Source organism: Setaria italica, chromosome I (assembly GCF_000263155.2).
Source record: "Setaria italica strain Yugu1 chromosome I, Setaria_italica_v2.0, whole genome shotgun sequence".
Taxonomy (NCBI): Eukaryota; Viridiplantae; Streptophyta; class Magnoliopsida; order Poales; family Poaceae; genus Setaria; species Setaria italica.
Window position 1 is genome coordinate 15,301,877 of NC_028450.1, and position 26,816 is coordinate 15,328,692.

General features: G+C 44.7%; 1 protein-coding gene across 1 annotated transcript in view; it reads left to right on the plus strand.

Moving 5' to 3' along the window:
* The window catches only part of LOC101753990 (ubiquinol oxidase 1c, mitochondrial-like), a 93,359-nt gene extending 71,272 nt beyond the window's left edge, over positions 1 to 22,087 (plus strand). The window contains 6 exon segments of the mRNA XM_004954791.1: positions 12,884 to 13,012; positions 13,137 to 13,483; positions 21,805 to 21,849; positions 21,851 to 21,938; positions 22,029 to 22,047; positions 22,050 to 22,087. Of these exon segments, the coding sequence (XP_004954848.1) occupies positions 12,884 to 13,012; positions 13,137 to 13,483; positions 21,805 to 21,849; positions 21,851 to 21,938; positions 22,029 to 22,047; positions 22,050 to 22,087 (666 nt within the window).
* Positions 22,088 to 26,816: the final 4,729 nt, after the last annotated feature.

Sequence of the window (26,816 nt, forward strand, 5' to 3'; positions counted from 1 at the left end):
TGGGCCGGCGCGATGTGGTGGTGGAAGTTCCCAGCGCCATCCGCGATGCAGACCCAGGAGCCAAAGATGAACATTGCACCTTCTTCAAACATGATTGTGGGCTTGATGATGATTGAAGCCATCAAGTTCACCAGTTGATCTTTGGCGAGAGCCCCTACCTGACGCACCAGCTGTCGGTGTTTAGACTCGACAACCTACTGAGGGGATACCCAAGGTAGTGTTTTGTGCGTGGGGCTTGCCAAAGACCAGAAACTCAAAGGTGAACTCGAACATACAATTTTGACAGGTTTGGGCCGCTTATGTCACGTAATACCCTACGTCCTATGTGTTGGTTTGATTGTATTGATTGATCATCATTTGGAGGGGTCCCTATCTCGCCTTATATTGCCGGGGGTAGGGTTACAGTTCGGTTGTTTATAAGAGTACTAGTCGGACTTGACTAGAGAATCCTACTCTAATTGCTACGAGTAGTTTCCTAATCCTCGACTAGTCCTTGTCCTCCATGTAAACCACGCCGTCCTGCACCGTAGTCTCCATGTCTAACATGTCTTGGTGTATAGCCCCGTATGTAGAACTGTCCAAGCCTTCAAGTGGGCCCATAGATGTATGGTCGACATTGGCACCTTTCTAGACCTCACAAAAGGCTCCACCTCAATTTGGAACTTGAGGAAACGCCTTCTTGTCTCCTCCAACTCCCACTTGACACTCCGATAAGCCCACTCGTAACCGGAGATTGTCTCCGCCATACACCTCACAAGAGGAGGGGCTCCCACCGGTACGGTGGCAAAGTGGGTCTTCGGGCCCTTGCATCGGTAGGTATGAGAAAGGATCCTCCCAAAGCTCTCGGTGCTCATAACGAAGGTGCATGATGGCTTCATGAGCCACCTCTTGTATAGCCATCTTCGGGGAGGTTTCACTTGCTTGGAAAACATAGGGTATGGATCCCGTCACCATCTTTGCTTGAATGTGAAGAGAGGCCACATACTCCACCATGCGCACTCCAAAGCCATGAGCATAGACCTCATACTCAGGCCTAAGAGTGTAGCCCGCTTTCACCAACATCTCGTTGAGAACTGCGGGAAAGCCAACCGCGTCCGTGGCGCGGGTTGCCATGATCAACGTGAAGCTAGGAGGCATCTAACCCAAACAAAAGACAAGATAAGTTAAGAACACATTAAATAAACAATTAAATGAAGCAAGGGGGAGAACAAGCTCTAAGACAAAGAGAAAATATAGAGCAATTAACCTTATGTTCAAATTTTAAGAACATAAAATTTAGTGCAAGTGGTCAAAATTTTATTTCCTTACACACCCCACTAAACAAATTTTAAGTTCACTTTATGCAACCTTGGCTTTGATGCCACTTGTGAGAACTGCCCAATTTGAACTCAAATTAAGTGAATTGACGGTCATGCCAATAGGATGAGAGCCGACACTTATTCATCTTGCGACGTGTCAAGTGACAACCCACACCTAGTGATGCAAGAATTGGTGCAATTCAACATAACAAGAGACAAATCCGATAGTCCCGGTAGGTATTTCACAACACGTCCAAGATCGAGCAACACCAACCGTACAAATCGCACATCACCACATAAACCATAAAGAGCAATTTTAAACATTACACAAGTTCAACAATTAAGATTACAAGTTCATTACACACATGGTTCAATTCTGAAATTTGATTAAATGAGCTCCAAAATACAAGTTTTGGACTCATGACAACAACAACAACATGAGATTAAACATTAAGGTTTAAGTTTTCCCAACATCTAACCCAAGAAAAGAGCACATCTACGCAGCGGATATGATAGAAAAAATGCAAAAGAAATGATGGTGTTGTTGCCCAAGAACACCATCGAAGTAACAAACGACTGGTCTAGTCACTCATCACCCACCCTCGGATCGGTGGGGTAAAACTGATCGAACATGGCCTCCGGTTCACCTGTAACTTTAGTGAGCGATAGCAACATGAGTATAAAAAGGTACTCGCAAGTCTTATACAAATATATTACAAGGAGCATGCATAAGGATGAACAAGGAGTAAGGCTTTAAGGTTAAGTAGATTTGCAAAATCCTATATCATCCTATCTTTAATTTTTGACCATAAGCATGTGAATAACACCCTATGGACAGCTAGCAAGTTTTATTAATCTTGCCTAAACCCACCACAAATTTTAGTTGAAAATAATTGCATCAACATGGTAACATAGAGCATAAATATATGAACAAGTATCAAAAGCATCTGATGACTCTATGATGAATTCATGGGACTTGAGCTTGCTCATAACCAAGAGTGCGGCAATTCGAATTGATTTAACCTTGCAAGGGTGTACTCATTACCCACACGACTCAAGGACCTTGCGGCTCGCACACTCGATCAATGATGCGCAAGGGGTACTTATGCCAACCCTCTCCAAACCGCCCCGAACTATGAGTAAAACACGCCTAGCTTGTGTGGAGGACAACGAAGGTCCACCAGGGACACTCGTAGGCTCCTCTACATAGTCCAAGGACCACACATCTAGGTTCATGCCTCATAGAGTGAGTCAAGTAAGGTATTAGGTTTATTCATCCCATTCAGAAATATGTGGTAGCACCGAAAAGGGTGCTCAAACCAACATCAATAACGAACGGTCCTTAGTCGACTCAAGCGGTCTATGTCACCGAGACTCCATTCTGGTGACCCTACACATCGCTCAAATCTCGTATCCAATTAACCATCATGTTCATTTATTTAACAACATTAAAGAACCTTATTACAAACAGCGTTGATTACCTATAACCATTTTCTTACCAAAGTGATCATTCTATGTCTAAGCATGCCTAAACAATTACGAGATCAATTCACTATTACCCATACTACTTGAGTGACAAGGTATATGATAACAAATTAAGGGAGACCATAAAAACAAACACATAGATTCTAATAATGCAATAAGATACATAACCCATATGCATCCCTTAGCTATACATAGTAACAATTTATTTAGAGAAGTAGGATAAGTATGCATAGTTGCTTGCCTTGGTTTTCCTTGGGGTCAACCTCAACCTCTACTTCGGCCTCGACTTCAGTCTCAATGGTCACGTCCTCCGACAAGTCGCTCTCCAAAATGAATGAAATCCGTGCATGCATTAGACATGATGCTATGAGTGCAAATGCTCATAAAATGCATGGAAAATAATAGAAACAGTAAGAAATGAATTGTTAACAGAACAATCTAGCTAAAAACAATATAAAATCATACGAAAACGATGAGAGGGATTATTTTGTTTGATAAGCCAAAAGTAAGCACGGAATTGCAAGATTAAGATCATTTGTTGAGAAACAATTATGAAATAAATTATAGTAACAGAAGACAACAATACAAAATCATGAGAATTGGATTCTCATGAAAATCAATTTTCAATGTGGAGATATAAAATAAACAAGACAAACTACCATTAAGCTTCTTAAATCTTAAAAGGCATGTAAATCAACCAGAAAAGCATCAACATCATTTTTACTAGATTCTATGCAGGAAACACAGGCTAGTAGAAGTGGTTTTAACACTTTATCATTTTTCCACTAATTATCATGAAAAAAACAAAATTAAGATAGCAAACAAGCATTGGATTTAAAATAGCATGCAAACCATAGATTCCACTAATAAAAGTTGCAGATCTAGAACATACATGACAAATGGAAGCTAACAAAATTGGTTTCACAATTTTTGGAACACGACATGATGTATAAAGCTTTTAACAACTCTTAGAACAAAATACATCATAGCACCAGATATAGAACATGAACATGCACATAATCATTTTTGAAATAAACTAGATGTCATCAGTAACACAACAAAATAAGTTTCACATTTTGAGCATTTTTCTACACATTTCTATGCATTTCCCAAATTTGCAGCCATTTAAATCTAGGAAACAAAAGAAAACCATGGTCATCTTGCATTTAATGTTGGAGGTATGCCCTAGAGGCAATTATAGAGATGATGATATTCCATTTGTATCCATGATTTGTATATTGTGTTCATTGAATATCCATTAAAGGCTACTTGATATGATTTGCAATTATGTCAATTGTATGTGAGACTCTTTACTTGTATGGTTATTCTAAAGTTGTCCCTAGTCGGAGTTCATGTGAGGACACACATGAATATTAGACTAGCACATGTATTAGTTGATGACTATGTTTCACAAGTCATGGACATGGAGATGTTGAACTAATAATGTGGACACATATGGAGACATGTGCTAGGACTGACCCAACACGAGAAGTAGTTCTCTCTTTAAACAACATATACGCTTTGTCCTTAGACCTAAGCTTGTCGCATGTATTCAAGATGTGGATGGACCTACTTAGGGGCTATCAAACGCTACGCCGTAACAGAGTAGTTACAAAGGTAGCTTTCGAGTTTGTCAAGAAGCATGCTATGAGACATGGTCAATCAAGATGGGATTTGCCCCTCTCTGATTGAGAGTGATATCTCTGGGCCCCTTGAGTGATCGGATCCGAAAATGCATGGCCATGCTATGTACGGTTAAGAGTTAACTTACAAAGGGAATCCGAATCACAGGATCGAGAAAGAGCGGTCGGCTTGAAGCTAGACCAAATATCGTGAGGCAAAGGGAATAGCATGTATATTATGTTGTGATGGTTCGTCTGATATGATCTTCGTGTGTGTATAGGAGTTGGCACGTCTTGCTAGAGGCCGCTACCGACTATTGGGCCGAGTAGGAGTACTCAGGCCATGTCTATACGTATCCGAACCCATAGGTTCACACACTTAAGGGGCTGGAAGTCCAATTCGGATGTGATCCGAGTTGGATTAGGTTTAGAAGTACAAATGGGCCTCGGACCTAGAGGCCCGTTAGGAACCTCTATAAATAGAGGGGTGGGGGCGCCCTAGGGTTTACACCTTTTTGGCGAAACACATCTGCCGCGCCTCCCACGCCCTCGCCTGTGTCAACTCACGGATCTAGCAGTCCGGCTTGCGACGCTTCCTCCCTGCACATGTGGATACCTTGGAGGTGTTGCGCCTGCAGCACTTGGACGAGCCGCCGACGAGCCACGACGAGCCGCCGACGAGCCACGACGAGCCGACGACGAGCGGCGGCACGAGGGCGATCTTGCTGCACGTGGACAAGCTGCTGAGGAGCTGCTGGACATTGACGTGATCGACTACGTACGACTACGTTGATCGTCTTCACTACATCGACGCAAATCTACATCTTCCGCACCAGTAGTGCGTCGAGTGGTAATCCCGTGATCCTTATACGGCAGTTCTTCTTGGTTTTACGCGGTAGGAATTTTGATTTGTGCTAGTGTAGCCTACCTCGTATGCCGACAGTGGTATCAGAGCCGTAGCTGTTTAGTTTTAGATTCGGGATTTGTGCATATGGAGATATGCGAGTTTTCAGTTTGATCTATGTCCTGGTTTCGTGCTCTTGCTGCAATGGTTGTGTAACGACATACTCCTACCGGTCGGTTTCCGCCATCGGAGTTAAGTGATACACGTAATTCCAGTTGCAGTGAGCGAAGATCAATACGATTGGTCGAATTGAAATCCAGGGTCATACGCCAGGCGCATTAGATGTGCAATAGTAGATGGGATCTACTACCGGGGTCGGGATTTTTGCCGTATGCGTATGCTTCGGTAAATCAGCCGTAACTTTTCGGTACGATCTCGGATCGGGGCGAATTTTATATGAAAATTGATCTACAAAAAAAGTTACACATGAAATTCAACCGCTTTGCCATTTTCGGTGAAATTAGATTTTCCCAAATTCGGCTTGGAAGATGGAGTTTCGGGCATCCGAAGTTTGGAACATTAGGACACTTAACTCTGTTTTGTAGGATGTATGTATCTTGTGATCAGTATGGCCCCTTTGTGTATGTGATGCATGTGTGTAACTCATTCGTGACCTGCGTGTCGTGCGTACGGCAACACGGCAGGAGCCATATGTGTTGTCACCTTAATGTATTTAATGGTCTGCGTACCAATCTGTGATGATCCAAGCAACTATGTAATCTTCATTACTAGCTTCCTCACTAGCTATTAGGCGTAATAGCATGTTCTAGTTCTTGGAGGACTTATCACCAGGAGGATGGCGCACATGGAACATAGAGATGGAGATCACCATGGTGAACAGGTTCTATGGAGATGGAGATCACTATATGAAAACGGGCCATACTGTGTCACAACTGTGTGAATGCTATTTTGTTTATGTTTTACTTTCTGCATGCTGTGATGTTAGAAGTAGAATGATCCCTCACAAAGTTTAAGTTAGTATGCCCTCCCAACTAAAACTTGCACCGTCCCATATCTTGTACAATTAGTGGTGGGTCTATAAAATTAGGGTGCCACTAGTTTTCCTTGATTAGACAGGTTTGTGTCGGACACTTACACGCATAAGGGTTGGTTTGCTTAACAAGGTTATCTTAACCGTTAAGGACCTAGCAACACCACACCGTTTGCTTTGCGTTCGGTCCTCGAGAAGGACAAGTTGAATGGAACAAACTACTCGGATTGGATCCGTAACCTGAGAATTGTTCTCAGGGCCGATAAAAAGGAAGATATTCTAGACACCCCACTACCACCAGTACCTGCTGATGATGCATCTGCTGCCGTTAAGGCTGCTTACAAGAAGGCATTTGATGCTAATCTTGAGGTAAGCTGTCTTATGCTTGCTTGCATGGAACCCGAGCTGCAGATGCAGTTCGAAACAAAAAAATGAGGCACACGATATGATCGTGACGCTCAAGGACATGTTCCAGACACAGGCTAGGACTGAAAGGTTCAATGTGTCCAAAGCCTTTCTGGAGTGCAAGCTAGCAGAAGGCGCAGCAGTAGGACCACATGTAATCAAGATGGTTGGTTACACTCAGCGATTGGAGAAGCTGGGCTTCCCAATGGGCAAAGAGTTGGCCACTGACTTCATTCTTTCATCTCTTCCGCCTAGCTATGGGAACTTCATCTCGAACTACCATATGCATGGGACGGAGAAGGGTTTGAATGAACTGTGTGGTATGCTCAAGACAGCAGAGGTAGACATTAAGAAAAGTGCTAGTACCAGCCATGTGATGGCTGTACAGAACAAGCCTACCTTCAAGAAGAAGGGCAATTCTTGGAAGAAGAAGGGTAAGGCTGGAGTGTCCAAGCCAAACCCAGCGCCCTAAAGCTGGACCTGCTCCAGATAAAGAGTGCTTTTATTGTCACGAACCTGGTCACTGGAAGAGAAACTGCAAGCAGTACCTAGCTTCGTTGAAGAATGGCGGAAGTAAGAGTACTTCTACCTCAGGTACGCTTGTTGTTAATGTTATAGACAACATTTTTCTCGCTAATACAATTATTAATTCTTGGGTATTTGATACCGGATCGGTTGCTCAAATTTGCAATTCGATGCAGGGAATGATAAGAAGTAGAAGCGTGGAAAAAGGAGAAGTTGATTTCCGCGTGGGCAATAATGCAAGAGTTGCTGCGTTGACCATCGGGACGATGCAACTCCACCTCCCGTCAGGATTTATTATGGAGTTGAATAATTGTTATTTCGTTCCTAGTTTAAGTCAAAACATTTTGTCTCCTTCATGCTTGATGAAGGATGGTTATTCATTTGCGAGTGAAAACAATGGTTGTGTGATCTCTAAGAATGATATGTTTATGGCTTTTGCATCCATTGTGAATGGATTATTTGTTTTAAATCTTGATGGTTCACCTGTCTGTAACGTAAGTGCTAAAAGGCCTCGGCCTAATGATTTGAGTCCTACCTACTTGTGGCATTGTCGTTTGGGTCATATAAGTGAAAAGCGCATGAAGAAGCTCCATTCTGATGGACTTCTAACTTCGTTTGATTTTGAATCATACGAGACATGTGAGGCTTGCTTGCTAGGCAAGATGACCAAGACGCCTTTCACAGGATTTCCTGAGAGAGCAGTAGACTTGTTGGAACTCGTACATAGTGATGTATGCGGACCAATGAGCACGACGGCTAGAGGAGGATTCCAATACTTCATAACTTTCACTGATGATTTTAGTAGATATGGCTATGTCTACTTGATGAGGCACAAGTCTGAAACCTTTCAAAAGTTCAAGGAATTTCAGAATGAAGTTGAAAATCAGCGTGGCAAAAAAATTAAGGCCTTACGATCTGATCGTGGAGGCGAGTATTTGAGCCACGAGTTTAGCAATCATCTAAAGAGTTGCGGAATTGTTCCACAACTTACGCCGCCTGGAACACCTTCGAGCGACGTAATCAAACTTTGTTAGACATGGTTCGATCAATGATGAGCCAGTCGGACCTACCGTTGTCATTTTGGGGATACGCTCTAGAAACAGCAGCTTTCACACTTAATAGGGTACCATCTAAATCCGTAGTTAAGACACCATATGAGATATGGACTGGAAAGTTTCCTTGTTTGTCTTTTCTAAAGATTTGGGGATGTGAAGTGTTTGTCAAGCGACTTCAGTCGGACAAGATCACACCCAAGTCGGATAAGTGCATTTTCATGGGATATCCAAAGGAAACTTTGGGATATTATTTCTACAACCGATCAGAAGGCAAAGTGTTTGTCGCTCGGAACGGGGTTTTCCTAGAGAAAGAGTTTCTCAAAGGAGAAAAGAGTGGAAAGACAGTGCATGTTGAAAAAGTTCAAGATGAGCCGATCGGGCAAGAATCAATGAGTGATGCTAACGTAGCAAAAAAAGTTGAGATACCCATGGCAAGAGAAGCACCGCCACAACCACGAAGGTCGGCAAGGCTCCGCGAAATGCGGGAAATATTATTGTTGGACAATGATGAGCCTGTGATATATGCAGAAGCAATGATGGACCCAGACTCTGAAAAATGGCAGAGTGCCATGCAATCCAAAATAGAGTCCATGGGAGACAATTAAGTTTGGAACTTGGTTGACCCGCCTGATGGTGTTAAAGCCATAGAGTGCAAGTGGATCTATAAGAAGAAAAAGGACATGGATGGAAATGTTCACATCTATAAACCACGACTTGTCGCAAAAGGTTTTCGACAAGTTCAAGAAGTTGACTACGACGAGACCTTCTTGCCCGTAGTGATGCTTAAGTCCATTCGGATTATTCTAGCTATAGCTGCATATTTCGATTATGAGATATGGCAGATGGATGTCAAGACAGCTTTCCTGAATGGAAACCTAGCTGAGGACGTGTATATGATACAGCCTGAGGGTTTTGTCGATCCGAAAAATGCTGGAAAGGTATGCAAGCTTCAGAGATCTATTTATGGATTGAAGCAAGCATATAGGAGTTGGAACATTCGTTTTGATGAAGTGGTCAAAGGGTTTGACTTCACCAAGAACGAAGAAGAGTCTTGTGTTTACAAGAAGGTTAGTGGGAGCTCTGTAGTATTTCTAATCTTATATGTGGATGACATATTACTGATTGGAAATAACATTCCTATGCTTGAGTTCGTAAAGACTTCACTGAAAAATAGTTTTTCGATGAAGGACTTAGGGGAAGCGGCATATATTCTGGGCATTAAGATCTATAGAGATAGATCGAGAAGGATTATAGGTTTAAGCCAAGATACTTACATTGACAAAGTGTTGAAGCGGTTCAGCATAGAAGAGGTGAAGAAAGGGTTCTTGCCTATGTCACATGGCATACACCTTAGCAAGACTCAGTGTCCTTCGACTGCTGATGAGTGGAATCGCATGAGTAGAGTGTCATATGCCTCGACTATTGGATCTATCATGTATGCAATGATATGTGCTCACCCAGATGTTTCATATGCGCTAAGTATGAAAAGCAGACACCAATCTGATCCAGGTGAGAGTCACTGGATAGCGGTGAAAAACATTCTTAAGTACTCGAGAAGGACTAAAGATATGTTCCTCGTCTATGGAGGTGAGGAGGAGCTCGTTGTAACAGGTTACACCGATGCTAGTTTCCAAACCGACAGAGATGATTCAAAGTCACAATCAGGATTTGTGTTCACGCTAAATGGTGGTGTTGTTAGTTGGAAGAGTTCCAAACAGGAGACGGTGGCCGATTCTACGACAGAAGCCGAGTACATCACGGCTTCGGAAGCCACGAAGAAGGTGTTTGGATAAGGAATTTCCTCATTGAGCTTGGTGTGTTCCCGAATGCATCCAACCCATTGAATCTCTACTGTGATAATAATAGGGCAATTGCGCAAGCAAAGGAGCCAAGGAACCACTAGAAGAACAAACACGTAATGCGGCGATTTCATCTCATTCGAGACCTCGTTAACTGGGGTGAGATCAAGATATGCAAAATACACACGGATCTGAACATTTCTGATCCGTTGACAAAACCACTCCCGCAGGCTAAGCATGATGCGCATGTAAGAGCTATGGGTATTAGGTACCTTTTAGATTGACTCTAGTGCAAGTGGGAGACTGTTGGAGGTATGCCCTAGAGGCAATCATAGAGATGATGATATTCCATTTGTATCCATAATTTTTATATTGTGTTCATTGAATATCCATTAAAGGCTAGTTGAATTGATTTGCAATTATGTGAATTGTATGTGAGACTCTTTACTTGTATGGTTATTCTAAAGTTGTCCCTAGTCGGAGTTCATGTGAGGACACACATGAATATTAGACTAGCACATGTATTAGTTGATGACTATGTTTCACAAGTCATGGACATGGAGATGTTGAACTAATAATGTGGACACATGTGGAGACATGTGCTAGGACTGACCCAACACGAGAAGTAGTTCTCTCTTTAAACAATATATACGCTTTGTCCTTAGACCTGAGATTGTCGCATGTATTAAGATGTGGATCGACCTACTTAGGGGCTATCAAACGCTACGCCGTAATAGGGTAGTTATAAAGGTAGCTTTCGGGTTTGTCAAGAAGCATGCTATGAGAGATGGTCAATCAATATGGGATTTGCCCCTCTCTGATTGAGAGTGATATCTCTGGGCCCCTCGAGTGATCAGATCCGAAAATGCATGGCCATGCTACGTACGGTTAAGAGTTAACCTACAAAGGGATTCCGAATCACAGGATCGAGAAAGAGCGGTCGGCTTGAAGCTAGACCAAATATCGTGAGGCAAAGGGAATAGCATGTATATTATGTTGTGATGGTTCATCTAATATGATCTTCGTGTGCGTATAGGAGTTGGCACGTCTTGCTAGAGGCCGCTACCGACTATTGGGCCGAGTAGGAGTACTCAGGCCATGTCTATACGTATCCGAACCCATAGGGTCACACACTTAAGGGGCTGGAAGCCCAATTCGGATGTGATCCGAGTTGGATTAGGTTTAGAAGTACTAATGGGCCTCGGACCCAGAGGCCCGTTAGGAACCTCTATAAATAGAGGGGTGGGGGCGCCCTAGGGTTTACACCTTTTTTGCGAAACACATCTGCTGCGCCTCCCACGCCCTCGCCTGTTGCAACTCACGGATCTAGCAGTCCGGCTTGCGACGCTTCCTCCCTGCATGTGTGGATACCTTGGAGGTGTTGCGCCTGCAGCACTTGGACGAGCTGCCGACGAGCCACGACGAGCCGCCGACGAGCCACGACGAGCCGCGGCACGAGGGCGATCTTGCTGCACGTGGACGAGCTGCTGGACGTTGACGTGATCGACTACGTACGACTACGTTGATCGACTATGTACGACTACGTTGATCGTCTTCACTGCATCGACGCAAATCTACATCTTCCGCACCAGTAGTGCGTCGAGTGGTAATCCCGTGATCCTTATACGGCAGTTCTTCCTGATTTTACACGGTAGAAATTTTGATTTGAGCTAGTGTAGCCTACCTCATATCCCGACATTTAAACCCTCAGATCTATTGAACTCTTGCACTTAGGTCCCTAAAACTTTCCCATAACCCCTCTCCCCCTTTATTCTTCCCACACAACATCCCCCCCCACACACATAGGCACGGGCACCGCACGGCACGTGGCCGGCCTTGGCCTTGGTCAACGGCGGTGAGGGAAACGGCGCGGCACAGCGGACAGAGCAGCGGGGTTGTGGGCTGTGCCCCGAGGTCAAGGGGCTCGCTAACAGGGCTCAACGGTGAGGAGGAGGTGGCGCAGTGGAGCTCCAAGGGTGACGGCGGGCGACAGATGATGGCGGCCGGCGAGCGCCGTGCACGAGAGAGGAGGGCGACCGGTGAGTGGCGGAATGGGTTCATGGGCTCATGAGGAAGCTTCGTGCACGAGGAATCGGCCGGCGGCTTACCGTCGGTGACAAATTGGGTCGGCAAAGGCGGCGGTGGTGGCACTGGTGGCGGGTGGGGTAGGGTTTGGGGGAGCCGACGCTTGAGCTTAAAAAATAGGAGCGTGGCGAGGGCAGGGGTGGCATTTTGTGTGGGGCGGAGCCACAGTGGCCAGTCCGGCCATGGCAGCGCCGCTGCCCAACGGGCGGGCGCGCAGGCATGGGAGAGGAGGAAAAGGAGGTGAGGCGTGGGCCCGACCGGGTTCAAGGCGTTCAACTTTCTCCACTCAAACGACCCAGGTACAGGCACCCAAAAATCTCCACTCATTTGAAAGATAAAATCACAAAGAAAATAATACCATAAGAATCACCTCAAGAACTCAGGTTTTCACACAATTGACAAAAGAAAATAGCCAAAGCTGAAACTTAAATGAATTTTTTAACACAAGGAAACATCACTGAAAAATTAAGAAAAATTGCTGTAAAATTATCAAATTGCACTTAGTATTTAAATAAAATAACAGGAGGCACTGTTTCATAGTAGAAATATGAGTTGCTTCACAAGTTTGAATTTCAACAATAAACAATAATTTTACGAACTTAAATAAATGCATAACCATGATGCTCAATTATGCAAAAATGATGCTCATGATGCTCATATTAACATGTTAAACTTTTGCAACTTTGGGTCGTCACACTTCTCTGCACTCTGCAGCCGTGGGACATGTACGCGGCGGATGTGTCGATAGACCTGACAAAGCACCACGAGCCGGTGACGTTGGGGGACAAGATGGCCTGGTGGATGGTCAAGGCCTTGCGCTGGCCGACCGACATCTTCTTCCAGGTACCGCTGTCTCCCTTGCCAAACTACAGTTTCCACACTGAATCTTTGGGATATGGATGCTATCATTTGATCTATTCAATAACAATTCTTTATTGAATTGAAATGAATCGACGCACGCACGCAGAGGAGGTACGGCTGCCGCGGGATGATGCTGGAGATGGTGGCGGCGATGCCCGGCATGGTGGCTAGCGCGGTGCTCCACCTCCGGTCGTTGCGGCGCTTTGAGCAAAGCGGTGGGTGGATATGCGCGCTGCTGGAGGAAGCCGAGAATGAGCGAATGCACCTCATGACCTTCATGGAGGTGTCCCGGCCTCGGTGGCACGAGCGCGCGCTTGTTGTCACCGTGCAGGGGGTCTTCCTCCACGCGTACCTCGCAGCCTACCTCCTCTCACCTGCGACCGCGCACCACATGGTCAGCTACCTCAAGGAGGAGGCCGTGCACTCCTACACCAAGTTCCTCCGCGACCTCGACGCCCACTAGTAGAGAATTGGCTTTCGATGCGCCCCCTTTTATCCCGGTTTAAAGTTGGCCCAGGACAAAAGGGGGTGCGCCACGGTAGGCAAAAATGGAGGGGAGAGTTAGTCCCGGTTGGTATTTGCAACCGGGACTAAACGCCCCCCTTTAGTCCCGGTTGCAACGGCTACTTCCGGAGCGTCGGTGGTGGCACCCTTTTGTCCCGGTTGGAGTCACCACCAGCTGAGAAAGAGCGGGATGCATTTCAAAGGGGCGCCAGACCATCGTAAAAAACCTACACACCGTAATGGAAAGCGTGTCTTCGAGATGATGAAGGATGTAAATGTAGTCTTTGAAAAGGGTTATGGTAGCCAACCTGTTCCGAACGACGATAACGGACATGCACCCATGTGGAAGAAAAAGTCAATATTTTGGGAGCTACCTTATTGGGAAATCCTAGAGGTTCGCAACGCAATAGACGTGATGCACCTGACGAAGAATCTTTGCGTGAACATGCTAGGCTTCTTGGGTGTTTATGGGACCTCGAAAGATACATTGGAAGTACGACAAGACCTGAAAGCCATGGGGCAACGAGATGACCTACATCCGGAAAAGAGAGATAATGGACATCACTACTTACGTCCTGCCAGTTACACTCTCAGCAAGGAAGAGAAGGATAGCATGTTTGAATGCTTGAATAGTATGAAGGTCCCGTCTGGGTACTCCTCGAATATAAAGGGAATAATAAATATGAAACAAAAGAAGTTTACAAATTTCAAGGCCCATGACTGCCACATGTTGATGACCTAGTTGCTTTTGGTTGCACCGAGGGGTGTTCTACTAGAAAATATCCGGTTGCCGCTCGTAAAGCTATGTGCGTTTCTCAATGCGATTTCGCAGAAGGCAATCAATCCATCCAAGCTATCAAAGCTACAGAACAATGTGGTGCAATGTCTTGTCAGTTTTGAGTTGTTATTTCCACCATCCTTCTTCAATATTATGATGCACTTACTGGTTCACCTAGTAAAAGAGATTGGTATTCTCGGACTTGTATACCTGCACAATATGTGGCCTTTCGAGAGGTTCATGGCAGTCCTAAAAAACTATGTTCTTAATCATGCCCGTCCAGAAGGAAGCATCGCCAAGGGATATGGAACAAAGGAGGTGATCGAGTTTGTGTTGATTTTATTGATTCAATTGACTTGATTGGGGTTCCAACTTCACGCCACGAGGGAAGGCTCCGGGGAATAGGCACCCTTGGAAGGAAATCAAGTTTCAGCAATGATACTGGTTTGTTCGACAAGGCACACTACATTGTTCTACAACAGTCATCCTTTGTGTCTCCGTATATTGAGCAGCACAGACAGATGCTAGTTTTCAAAAACCCGACCAAATCTGATGCTTGGCTTACCCGTCATCACATGGAAACTTTTCCCTCCTGGTTGCGCCAAAAACTTAAGGGTAACTCTGAGATTCACCCACAGCTCGCTTGGTTAGCCAGGGGACCTGCTAGCACAATCGTGAAATTCCAAGGCTATGAGATAAATGGTTATACATTTTACACGAGAGCCCAGGATCAGAAAAGCACGAACCAGAATAGTGGTGTCCTCATAGATGCCATAGATAGAAATAATAGCAAGGAGTCATATTATGGTTTCATACAGGAGATATGGGAACTCAAATACGGACTGCTGTACATCCCTCTATTTCTTTGCGATTGGGTGAAGCTAACTGTCGTAACCAAAGATCAGTACGGAATGACAATAGTAGATCTAAGCAAGACTGGATACAGTGATGACCCATTCGTATTTGCCAATGATGTGCATCAGGTGTTCTATGTGAAGGACATGTGTAGCAAACCCAAGAGAAATCCAGAAGAGACATGGGAGCCAAAGTGCCACATAGTTCTTCCATGTAAAAGAAAAATCATGGGAGTCGAGGATAAAACAGACCAATCAAATGATTATGATCAGTTTGATGGCATGCCTCCATTCGCAGTTGAAGTTGATCCAAGCATCCTGCTATCCAAAGAAGAGGCTCCGTACTTACGCCGCAATCATGATTAAGGAACTTTCGTGAAGAAGAAATTTTACAACGTTGTATTGTAATGCGCTAAATTTACATGACCTTTGTGTAGTACTTGATACAATTTTTCATTTACCCTATGTGTTCTTAAATTTGTTAGCTGATTATTTATTAGATAAACATGAACAATATTAACCACATACATACATGGATTTTTTTGCGCATTGAAATTATTTAATTGAATAATTTCTTGATCACAGCGATGCAGTAAAATAAATATTTTAGAGGCTAAACGAACTGATATAGAATTAATGACTAAATCACACTTATTGTCAATATACTCGCTAATTAAATATATTTTTGCATGTACAAAATATATGAAGTTTTTTGTTTTTGCATCCTAAAATGCAGTGAAAACATAAATAAAATCCTTTTCCAAAGAATAGGCGGGAGATGAAAGTGTGGGAAAAGGCCCTTTTATCCCGGGTGCCAATTAAAACCGGGACAAAAGGTGGGGCTTTTATCCCGGTTGACAACTGCAACCGGGATAAAATGGTAGTTTTCGATTCCCGCCGGGGACGTACCCTTTTATCCCGGTTACAGTTAGCAACCGGGATAAAAGGGGGGGGCCTTTTATCCCGGTTGATGTTGGCCCCCGGGATAAAAGGGTAGGTTTCAAGTCCAGCCAGGTGGAGTACCCTTTTGTCCCGGGTCCCATCACCAACTGGGATAAAAGGGGGGGGCTTTTCTCCCGGTTGGTAATGGGACTCAGGACAAAAGGGCCTTTAGTCTCGGGTGCCATTACGAGCTGGGATAAAAGGGGGGGGGGATAAAAAACACTATAACCTCTTCTACCCCCCACGCCAGTTACACTTAGCCAAAATTTTGCCAAGATCCCACGCTCTTGCTCTCTGTCGCCGCCCGTCCGCCTCCCTCGCCGGCCGCCGTCATCGTCGTCCCCCATTTCCCCGGCCATCGTTGTCCCGCCACCCAACCGCCTCGCCCGCGCTCGGACCGCCTCCTCCACCATCGCCCCAGCCCGCCTCGATCCTCCTCTGTCGCGCCCCCTCGACCTCGTCATCGCCGGCCACCTCCATCGCGGGGCCTCGTCGCCGCCTTTGTCAACGCCACCTCCTGTGTCGCCGCCGTGCCCTCGTCCGTCGCGGGGCCTCCTCGTCGCCCCTCGTCGCCGGCCACCTCCGCCCGGCGTTTACTTCGCTCCGTCCTCGCCTCCGCCGTCCCGCCGCCCCGGCCACCTCGTCGCCTCGGCCACCGTCGACCACGCGAGGTCCGCCGGCACTGGCGCCGGGAACGTACCGTTCTTGCTGACGCAAGCCCATCGGCTTATGTCAGCAAGGGCCTTTTTTATTTTTTAGTTAGAAAATAAATAGAAATTAGTAGTGATTAGTTATAAAATCAATAGATATTTGTATATTAGTTAGAAAATCAAATTAAGTGAAATTAGTAGTAATTAGTTAGTCCCGGGTTACGAAGGGCTCCGCCCAGGTTAGAAATTAGTCGTTGCTGCGGCCACCTCGCTCCGTCCCCGCCTCCGCCGTCCCGCCGCCCCGGCCACCTCGTCGCCCAACCTAGGCACCGTCGACCGTGCGAGGTCCACCGGCATTGGCGCCAGGAACGAATTAGTTATAAAATCAATAGATATTTGTATATTAGTTAGAAAATCAAATTAGTAGGAATTATTAGTAATTTGCTAGAAATTCCAATAAATATGTATAAATTAGTAGAAATTTGGTAGAAATTCGTACAAAGTACTACTAATTTGTTGAAATTTGTATAAACATTCCGGACTTTGTGGGATTCCATTTATTTTATGATTTCTTGTATATACCCTTATGTACATATAACTAAGGTGATTTCTATGACTGTTATGTATGATTCTATGTATGTTTCAATCAATAGTTGAAATGGCAGACGATGAGACCGCAAGGTATCTCATGGAGCAGATAATCGCTAATGATGGTAGTGGCAACAACCTTCCAATATCGTACACTGATGAAGAGGGCATCCAGGCGGACATGTTCCTCAACATGTCCACCGATGGGAATGAAGAGCATGAGCCCTAGCAACACCTTGCCGTGGCGGAAGGTTCCAGTGAGGTATATATGAATTGTATTGTTTCATGCCACCGTTACTACTACGTACTAGTTAACGAATCTTGAACTTTTAGCCCTCTGGATTGACGCAGGGGCAGAAGACCCGAGGTCGTACAAAGGTGATGGAAGGGAGGCTTGTCATCACGGAAGTGACAGAAGAGGGTAGGCCGGTTGCTCCCGAGAAAGTAGCAAAGAAGTACGTGAGTCAGATCGGGGCAATCATCCGGGATAATGTGCCTATCAGCATCAGAGAATGGAAGGGCAGAAGCACTAATCCGTACACCCTCCCGGAGACAGAAAAGAATATGTTGTGGGAAGATGTCAAGAGACATTTTACATTCCCCAAAGGATATATTGAAAAGGATGTGAAAGCGTGGACGTTGAAGAAGATGGCTACACAATTCCAGAAATTCAAGAAGATGCTGGATGCCAACTACATTAAGAAGGACCGAACTCCAGACTTCAATGCGTGGTCAAAGTTGAGGGACCATTGGGAGGCATTTGTTGAATATAAGAGGAGTGAAGACAGTGTGAAAAAGATCCTGACTAACACTACAAATGCTGGTCAGAAGAGCTACCATCATCATCTAGGGTGAGGTGGTTATGGCACAGCAATTCCCAAATGGAGGAAGATGGAACAAGATCTGATCGAACAGGGAATCGTACCTGCAACTATTGAATGGCCCGAACGATCAAAAAATTGGTATTACGCTCATGGAGGCTCCCTGAGCCAAGAGGATGGGACGTTGATTTTCAATGACACAATACGTGAGAAGGCCGAACGTCTTATGAAGAACATTGAAGATTCTAAGGCTGGGAGGTTGAAGGTGGACCGAGAGAATGATAAGCTCACATTGGCCCTCGGTAATCCCGAGCACCCAGGACATTGCCGAGGGTTCAGGGTCATTCCGTGGAAGTTTGCTTTCCGAGGCGACAGTGCATTGTACAGAAGCCGCAAGCGAAGAAAGGAACAGATCGATGAGAGCTGGCTGCAGATGCTAGAATCCAAAGTGCAGGCACAAGAAGAAAGAATGTTAGAGGAAATCAATCGTCGAGTGGCCCACACAGTTGCGGAGTTGGCCCAATCTGGAGTATTGCCGAATCCAAACTACGCCAGCCCTTCTCAACGCCTCTTGAGCAGTTGTGCTTCTACATGGGTCCCCAATGCGCAGATGCCTAGGTTACTGTGGAGGAGCAACGGTTCCGCGTGGATGCCATCACGCAACGCACCACATGTGAGCTGCATGCACCGGTCGACAACCTCACTATTAAGGTATACTTATACATAATATTTATGCAATCTTGTCAATTGATCCACACCTCGTGATCAGAGTTTAATAACTTGTTTACTTCTGCTATATGTATAGGTAGCGTACGAGAGTGCATTAGCAACCCTAGCGGGGCAGAGCAGTCATGGCATGGAGATTCCACCTGGCTACGCCAGCGTCCGCGTAGAGCAAATTGTTGATAGCCAATATGAAGGCCTAGAGCTCGACCTCCCGGGAGGCGACGGGGAAAGGACACTGGCAGATGCGCTTCATGGGATCATTCTATGGCGAAAACACTACATCATCATTCCCAGCACGGAGCCATCTCCTCAAAGCTCAAGACCGCTCCCCGTAGATCCCCAGCAATGACCTTCTCCTCATAGCTCGAGACCGTCATCTCATGCACAACCTGCTCTAGGATCGTCGCTTCCTGCTATATCAAGGTCTCCATATCCACCACATCCTGATGGTGGGAGCGACGACGACAATAACAACACCCCTCCCCGATCACCGTCACCGGGACCAAGAGCAGCCCCCATGAAGGAACCTGCAACACCACTAAAGAAGTCACGAGCACCGCCTCCCAAGCAAAGACAGAGAAAGAAGAAAACAAAGGAGCCTGAAGTGACTTGTAAGGAATGCTGGGAGGCAATGACTCATGCGGAACAGTGGGAAGAAATCCAACGAGAGGCCAGTGAGTGGTTCAAGAAACAAGCTGAAGAAAAAAAAGCAAGGGAGATGGAGCCACCACCAGTAAATCGAAGAGATTTAAAATTTTTTATCAGGATGGAAGAAGGAGCCAAGAAAAGATACCACTCTTATCAAACTATGAACAGGCTTTAGTAAAGGCTGATGAAAAGGACAAAAGGAAAGGAAAGTCATCTTCCAGTGGTGCTATCCCCGACCTCGAGCATTTATCAAAAAAAGCCGCTCAAAGGGTAGCAGCAATGCCCTTGGATCAACAAGCAAAAGTATTGAAATTCATGCAAGAAACAGGTCTGGGACTTGATGAATGTTTAGGGCAAGTTGAGATGCCAACTACACCGCCCCCTAAGCCGAGATGGCCTTATGAGCTAGGCAAACCTCTTGTAAGGCCTTCGTTGGTACGAAAGCTATCAACAAAGATGTACAAATTCCATCAATGGTACATGATGGCATCCGCCGACACAAGGGAGATGTTCGGCCTTAAGGTAAAACCGATAGATTTTTACAGCGAAGGCGAGAAAGTGCTGTGGCTAGACTTCAAGGATATATACGAAGTGTACCATCATGATGCCCTGGACATCTCTCTGATCAACGCTTGGGTTCTGTAAGTGTCCGTTTATCTCTACATGTAAATTTTGACGTGCATCACTGTACTAACTTCATCTTCCATTTTATGTAGGATGCTAATTCAGACGTGCCGACGAGAGGCGTACCTACATATAGGCTTCATGGATCCATCTGTAGTTAACCAAAAACAGATACAATTATCGCCGGAAAAAACCTTGGTGGAAGTATACAATTTCCTAGACAAACAAACATTCAAGAATTTCATACTACTTCCATACAACTTCAAGTAAGTGTGTGTATACCGTCTAGTTTCGTTATCTTTTTCCTTACCTGATTAATGTTAGTTAGCTCTAATATGCATGAACATTTTACGTACACAGCTTCCACTGGATCCTTATTATAATTGAGCCTGAAAGAAGCCACGTCACTGTCTTTGATTCGTTGAGGAAAGATTCGGTGGAGTACCAAGACATGCAAGACATGCTAGGCTTGTAATAATTCTGGATATTTATCTCTATGCAAAAGTTTGTTTCCTAAATTTTATCCCTGTTACACTATATCATTCATTATTCTAATCCACAGCGCATGGAAACAATTCATAAGAACACACAAAGGTCCATTCAAAGAAAAACTTACATGGAACACAAACTTCCCGGTACGTATGAAGTCTACACATTTATTATATTGTATAACACGAATATTTCATAACTTATTTTTTTCCACACTGAAGTGCTTAAGACAGGAACCCAGGAATAATCTATGTGGCTACTACATCTGTGAGCACATGCACAGTTTTATGGGACCCAAGGGACTAAAGATGACGCCGCACAACTTTAAAGTAAGTAAAATAAAACTATTACTAGTTAATTATTTTCTAGCTCCTTATATTTATTTGTTCGTGTAACATTCACAAATTTCTAAATTATAGACGTTAAATATTCAACAATGATTCTTGAAGGAAGAAAGAGTAGCGGCAATATGTGAAGGTCTCATTGGATTCCTAATGGACGAGGTGGTAAATCCAAAAGGAGAATTTTATTACGATGGACGACAATTAGACGCTCCGAGCAGCAACACCTCGACGGGAACATTGTAGATATATAGTTTGATTTATTTGTATATATAATACGCGTTAATTATGATCGATTTGTACTAGTTGAATTGTGTATATGAATTTTGTATATATATAGTAATTGTATAATTACAAATTTCATTCGTTTAAATACTAGTTGATTTCATTCTAAAAAAATCTCAACTACTAAAGGTTAACAAAAGGACTGCGGTACTACATACGTGATGCATGAAAATTTCAGGCGCCACGTTGCATGCAGGGCACCATTTAGTCTCGGTCGGGAAATCCAACTGGGACTAAAGGGTAACCCTTTACTCTCGGTTGGGAAACACAACCGGGACTAAAGGGCACCCTTTACTCCCGGTTGCTTTTACCAACTGGGAGTAAAGGGCCTGTCCCGCGCCTGACGTGGCAGGCCCTTTAGTCCCGGTTGGTGACAGGTGCAACCGGAACTAAAGGGTGACCTTTACTCCCGGTTGAAAGATCCAGGACTAAAAACCCCCTTTTATCCCGTTGGTTTATCCCGGATGGATTTTCAGGAGATATGCACCCTACCAACCGGAACTAAAGGCCAATTCTCTACTAGTGGCCGGCAAGATCGAGAACGTGCCGGCGCCCTCCATCGCCGTCGACCCTCCCCGTCGGCGCCACGCTCAGGGACGTCGTCGAGGCCGTTCGAGCCGACGAGGCGCACCACCGCAACGTCAACCACTACGCATCCGTGAGCCAGCTAGCAAACATCCAACGGCATCCGGGCTAACTAATCGTCGTGTATGATGTTTTTCTGAATTTGGCATGGGAACGTGTGCAGGACATCCATCGCCAGGGGCATGGCTACGGGAGGTGGCCGCGTCGATCGGGTACCACTGAGAAAAGAAGAATCAGGAGCTAGTTCAACGGCCAGGAAGGTGTCAGACGTCAGAAACTGAATAATTTCGGATGAACTCAATGATCGTTGCTGTTTCAGAGCTTACGTGCAAGACCTGCCTATTCCTTTCCTGTGTACACACTAGTTTCGTTTGGAGTTTGATTCCCCTTGTCTTCGTTTCGTTGTGGCTCGTAATTCTGCTGGTTTGACGTCGATTTGAGCTAAATCAATGTATTGGGAGTTTAGTATAAGCCATGTTGGAAATGTGAAGCTTTCTATTTTATCCAGTGTTTGCCGGCCGTTTAGCCTATTTACACACCATGTAAACACTACCCAATGCCTAGTCGTGTCCCTTTAATTACCCGTTTAGCTCATTTAATGACTGTTTAATTGACTGTTTAGTCTGAATAAAGAGCTTATCTTAAGAATTGAGCAGTTTACGTTAACAAATTTTTCCATAACTGGAGAGCTTCTATTCAAATTTTCTATTAGCTTCTATTCAAATTTTCTATTAAGACTGTAAGTTTGTTTGGTTAAGGAAAATTCTGAAATCCCAATAACACTAGGATCTGCAGATATACTGAAAATCTACATCATCCAGCTTCCCATAAATCATGTTCTATAGCGATGATTAATTTCACATTTTTCAGAACATCATCCAATGGAGGGAGAAATAATGAAATGTTAAATTTCAGAGCAATAGATACGCCACGCAACAACTTCCTAAATAGACTATTCAGAAACACACTCAAAAGTGCAAGGCCCAGTTGAAGTCGTTCTTCAACGCACCAAAAACAAAAAGATAAAATAGAGGTCTTTTTTTTATTCAGTGCTGTAAATCCGAAAACTGGATAGCAGCGAATCCATGTGACATTTGAAAAAAAGGACAAATTAGCATGAATCAGGCTTGAGTTATCGATTCCTCAGCACACATATTGCACCATGACAATGTTCAGCTTGAAGATACAGTTTGATATTTTTGCTAGAATTAGCATTGTATTATAATCAAGGGTTAGCATTGTAGTTGGTCAGGAAACACTGAACTGGGAGATGCTATGTTACCAGGCATCACAACTTGAAACTAAATTTGTATTTCAGCCAAGTACTTCCATTCATCTTGTTCTTTGTCATCCAACCACCCAATCTAGCCTTGATATTATGAAATTTCTAACTCAACAATAACAGAGATTGCAGAAGTATCCATCTATACAAGGGAGAAAGAGAATGTTAAATTCCAGAAGAACACACATATCAGCAACAACAATTCCCAGAATCGAGACAAGCAGCCCTCCTCACCTCAGTAGAAGATTCATTTTGGTTGGCATCTCGATCAGAGAAAAGAAATTTATTAATGGATCAGGAAACACCGAACTTCTGTATTACAAGGAAGCAGAACTTCAGAAACAAAAATGTAAAGCATTTCTTGATCAAGTAAAGAATGAAGCCAGATGTTTCCATGCATCTTGATTGTTTTTATCTCCAAACATCCAACGCAAAATTGAGCCTTACATTTTGAAATCAACAGAACACTCAACGTTCTATGCTGATATGGATTCTGCATCATGAGGCCTGTGCCTAAGCTGACCGTGCCGTGCCGAATCTATGTTGCCTTCGACAAATCCATGGCAGAGCCAGAAGGGGCACGAGCACTATCCGGTGCGTTCTCGAGCCCAAGCGGGGCACTCATGCCAAAGATGTGTCACGAGGTTAACCAAATTTTTCTTGAATTTCTCTGTTTCCCTAGGCGATCTTGATGATATTGTTCTTAATTCCGTCACTACAAAAAAGGAGCCAGGACCAAAATGTTAATACACCAATGCTCAATCTAAACCGTCTTCCTCTAATACCATATACTCCCTTTGTTTTAAATTGTAAGTCATTTTACCTTTTTTAGATACATAATTTTTCGCTCTAGAAATTTGGAATGGAGGTACCTTTCCCACCCAGCGGCAGGGCAGCACTGCCTCATTTCCCTACAAGCGCGCTTGCTAGTTGCCACCAGCCCACCACCAATGGCCGCCACCTGGGCGGATCTCCCTGTGGGCCTCCTCAACCACGTTATCAGCCGCCTCTCGTGCCTCACCTTTCGTGCTGCGTTTGTTGTCATCTGCGCCAAGTGCCTGGCTCGCCGCCGCGCGTTAGCAAAACCCGCCCCTGCGGAAGCTCCCATGGCTGCTCCTCCCGTCCTTCGCTGCGCACTCGCAGGAGCCCTGCTTCTTCTACCTCCACTATGGGGCCACCCACCTCGCTGCCCTTCCAGCTGATGTTCGCAGTGCGCGCTGCTGCAGCTCCGCCTCCGGTGGCTGGCTCTTCCTCACGCTAGCTCCAATAGTCCCGCAGTTACGTGGTCCACAACCACCATACCGGGCAGTGCCTCCCCCTCCCGGAGATCCTTAGGACGCCCGACCGCGCCAGCGACTATGTCATGATCATCCACACCATGCACAATGTGGGATTCAAGGTGTCAGCTACCTCGCCACCATCATCGAAGGATCCGTGTCCACCATCGCGTTCTAGCGCATCAAAGCGAACGGCATGGAACACTGGGTACCGTCGACACCCGCGGAGATCCAGGAACGCGGCCTGGGTCGAGATGCTGCCACACGCTAGGATCGCCGACGTGCTCTACTACAGCGGCCATGCCCTAGAAGACTTCCATGTGCTCGAAGATGAGAAACTCATGGTCTACAACTTGGGGCACGGACCCAACGATACTCTCATAGCACGCTTGCACTACCGAAAATAGGAAAGTTGCCGAGTGTAAAATCTTTGCCGAGTGCTTTTTGTCGGGCACTCGGCATACATAATACACTCGGCAAACAACGCATTTGCCGAGTGTCGCGGAGAACACACTCGGCAAAAATCCACACGACACTCGGCAACGACACGACACTCAATAACTCTCTAGCACGTGGCTCGCATGTGCGCCGTCCGTCAGGGCAGTGTGACGGCCCGTTAGTACTTTGCCGAGTGTCCGTTACTGACACTCGGCAAAGTAAGATGTTGCCGAGTGCTTCGTCCAGACACTCGGCAAACTTAGAATTTTGCCGAGTGTTTCCCGCCGCCACTCGGCAAACATAGAGTTTTGCCGAGTGTTTCTGTAGGCACTCGGCAAAGGCAAAACATGTTTTCCCACCTCTACCCTCCACACTTTTTCTACTCCCCACATACGATATTTGGTACTGCATGTTAAAAGTTGGTCAATTTTTTGGTCTGTTTGCTATTTTTAATGAATTAATATCATTAATAGGAATTTATTGATTTAAGTCAAATTTTAACTGCAAGTGATTGAAATAATGGAATAAAATTAGTGAAAAAATCATATTCATGTTATTGAATCGGAATTGAGGTCTCAACCAGGAAATGAAAAGAAATTTTGAACATTGTTTTTAGAAAACACGACCACGAACGTGTGGTTGAATGGATTTTAAATTCTAGAAAAAGCAAACGAAGTCTGAAAATCACAAGATTTGTCAAGATGTCATGATATTATATGTGGAGGCTATGGTAAAAAATTGAGAAGGTTTCGCACAATTTCTGACATATGATACTTACAAACCGACACATCTCCCGATAAGATTCGTAGAAGTTAGAAAGGATCTGATAAGATTTGGAGTCCAAGTGACACTTGAATTGGGGTTTGACTTCAAAGCTTTTTGTATAGGCAACATACAACATAGATTGGTTCATGTCAAATTTTGAAAAATTTTCGGATCGGTTTGATAATTTTTATTTATTAACTGCAATTATAAATTTTAATAGATATAAATTCAATTTGAGCTATAACTCGATGAAATAATGGAATAATATTAGTAGAAAAATCAAATATGCATTATTGAGTGAATTTGGCAAGGTTTTTCCGAAGTATCTCGGAAAAAAGTTAGTAAAACACATTATTGAAGAAGTATACATGAAATATAAGTGTACTTTGTCGAGTGTTTGCAGAAGACACTCAGCAAAGATAATAGTTTGCTGAGTGCTTTCACTAGACACTCGGCAAAGTATGTACACGGCTCCGCTGACAGGCGCGTGTACCGATTGAAAATTTTCAAAAAAAATTAAACCTTTACTTTGGCGAGTGCCACATCGAGGGCACTCGGCAAAGGCGCACTTTGCTGCCGAGTGCCCGATCGCGGGAAGTGATTGACAATAGTATGTTCTTTTTTTGCAGGAGAGGCTACGTTACCGTCCTCGAGTCGTCACTTTGCAGGATAGCAAGGTGAGGCATCCTACACCTCTCTTTCTATATGATGTTCGTATATCACGTAACCTAGTTAGGCATCTCCATTCGAAAAAGATACGGTTGAAAATATGCAGATGTTTGCATATGTATAACCGTATCTGTTTCGAATTGTCCACATTTTTTGGACAGCCCTAGGACCTATCTTCACCTAATAGACAGTATAGGAACGTGTAGATGCAACGTGATTTTTTACATTATTCGCTAATATGCTAGAGGATGGAGGATCGTCAGTGGATGTACACGGGCCGCTCTAGTCAGAATTCATTGACTGATGAATGGATTAACAAGACCTATGCTTTCTTGGAACGGGCATTTGCAAGGATCAAAGGAGCAAGATACACTTGGTGTCCATGTAGCAAATGTGGAAACATGCGTCGGCAAAACAAGCTGGACATGGGTAAACATCTTGTTAAGCACGGATTTACATCAGACTATACTTGGTGGATCTACCATGGTGAAGCTGATCATGGGAGAGATGAGGTTGTCAG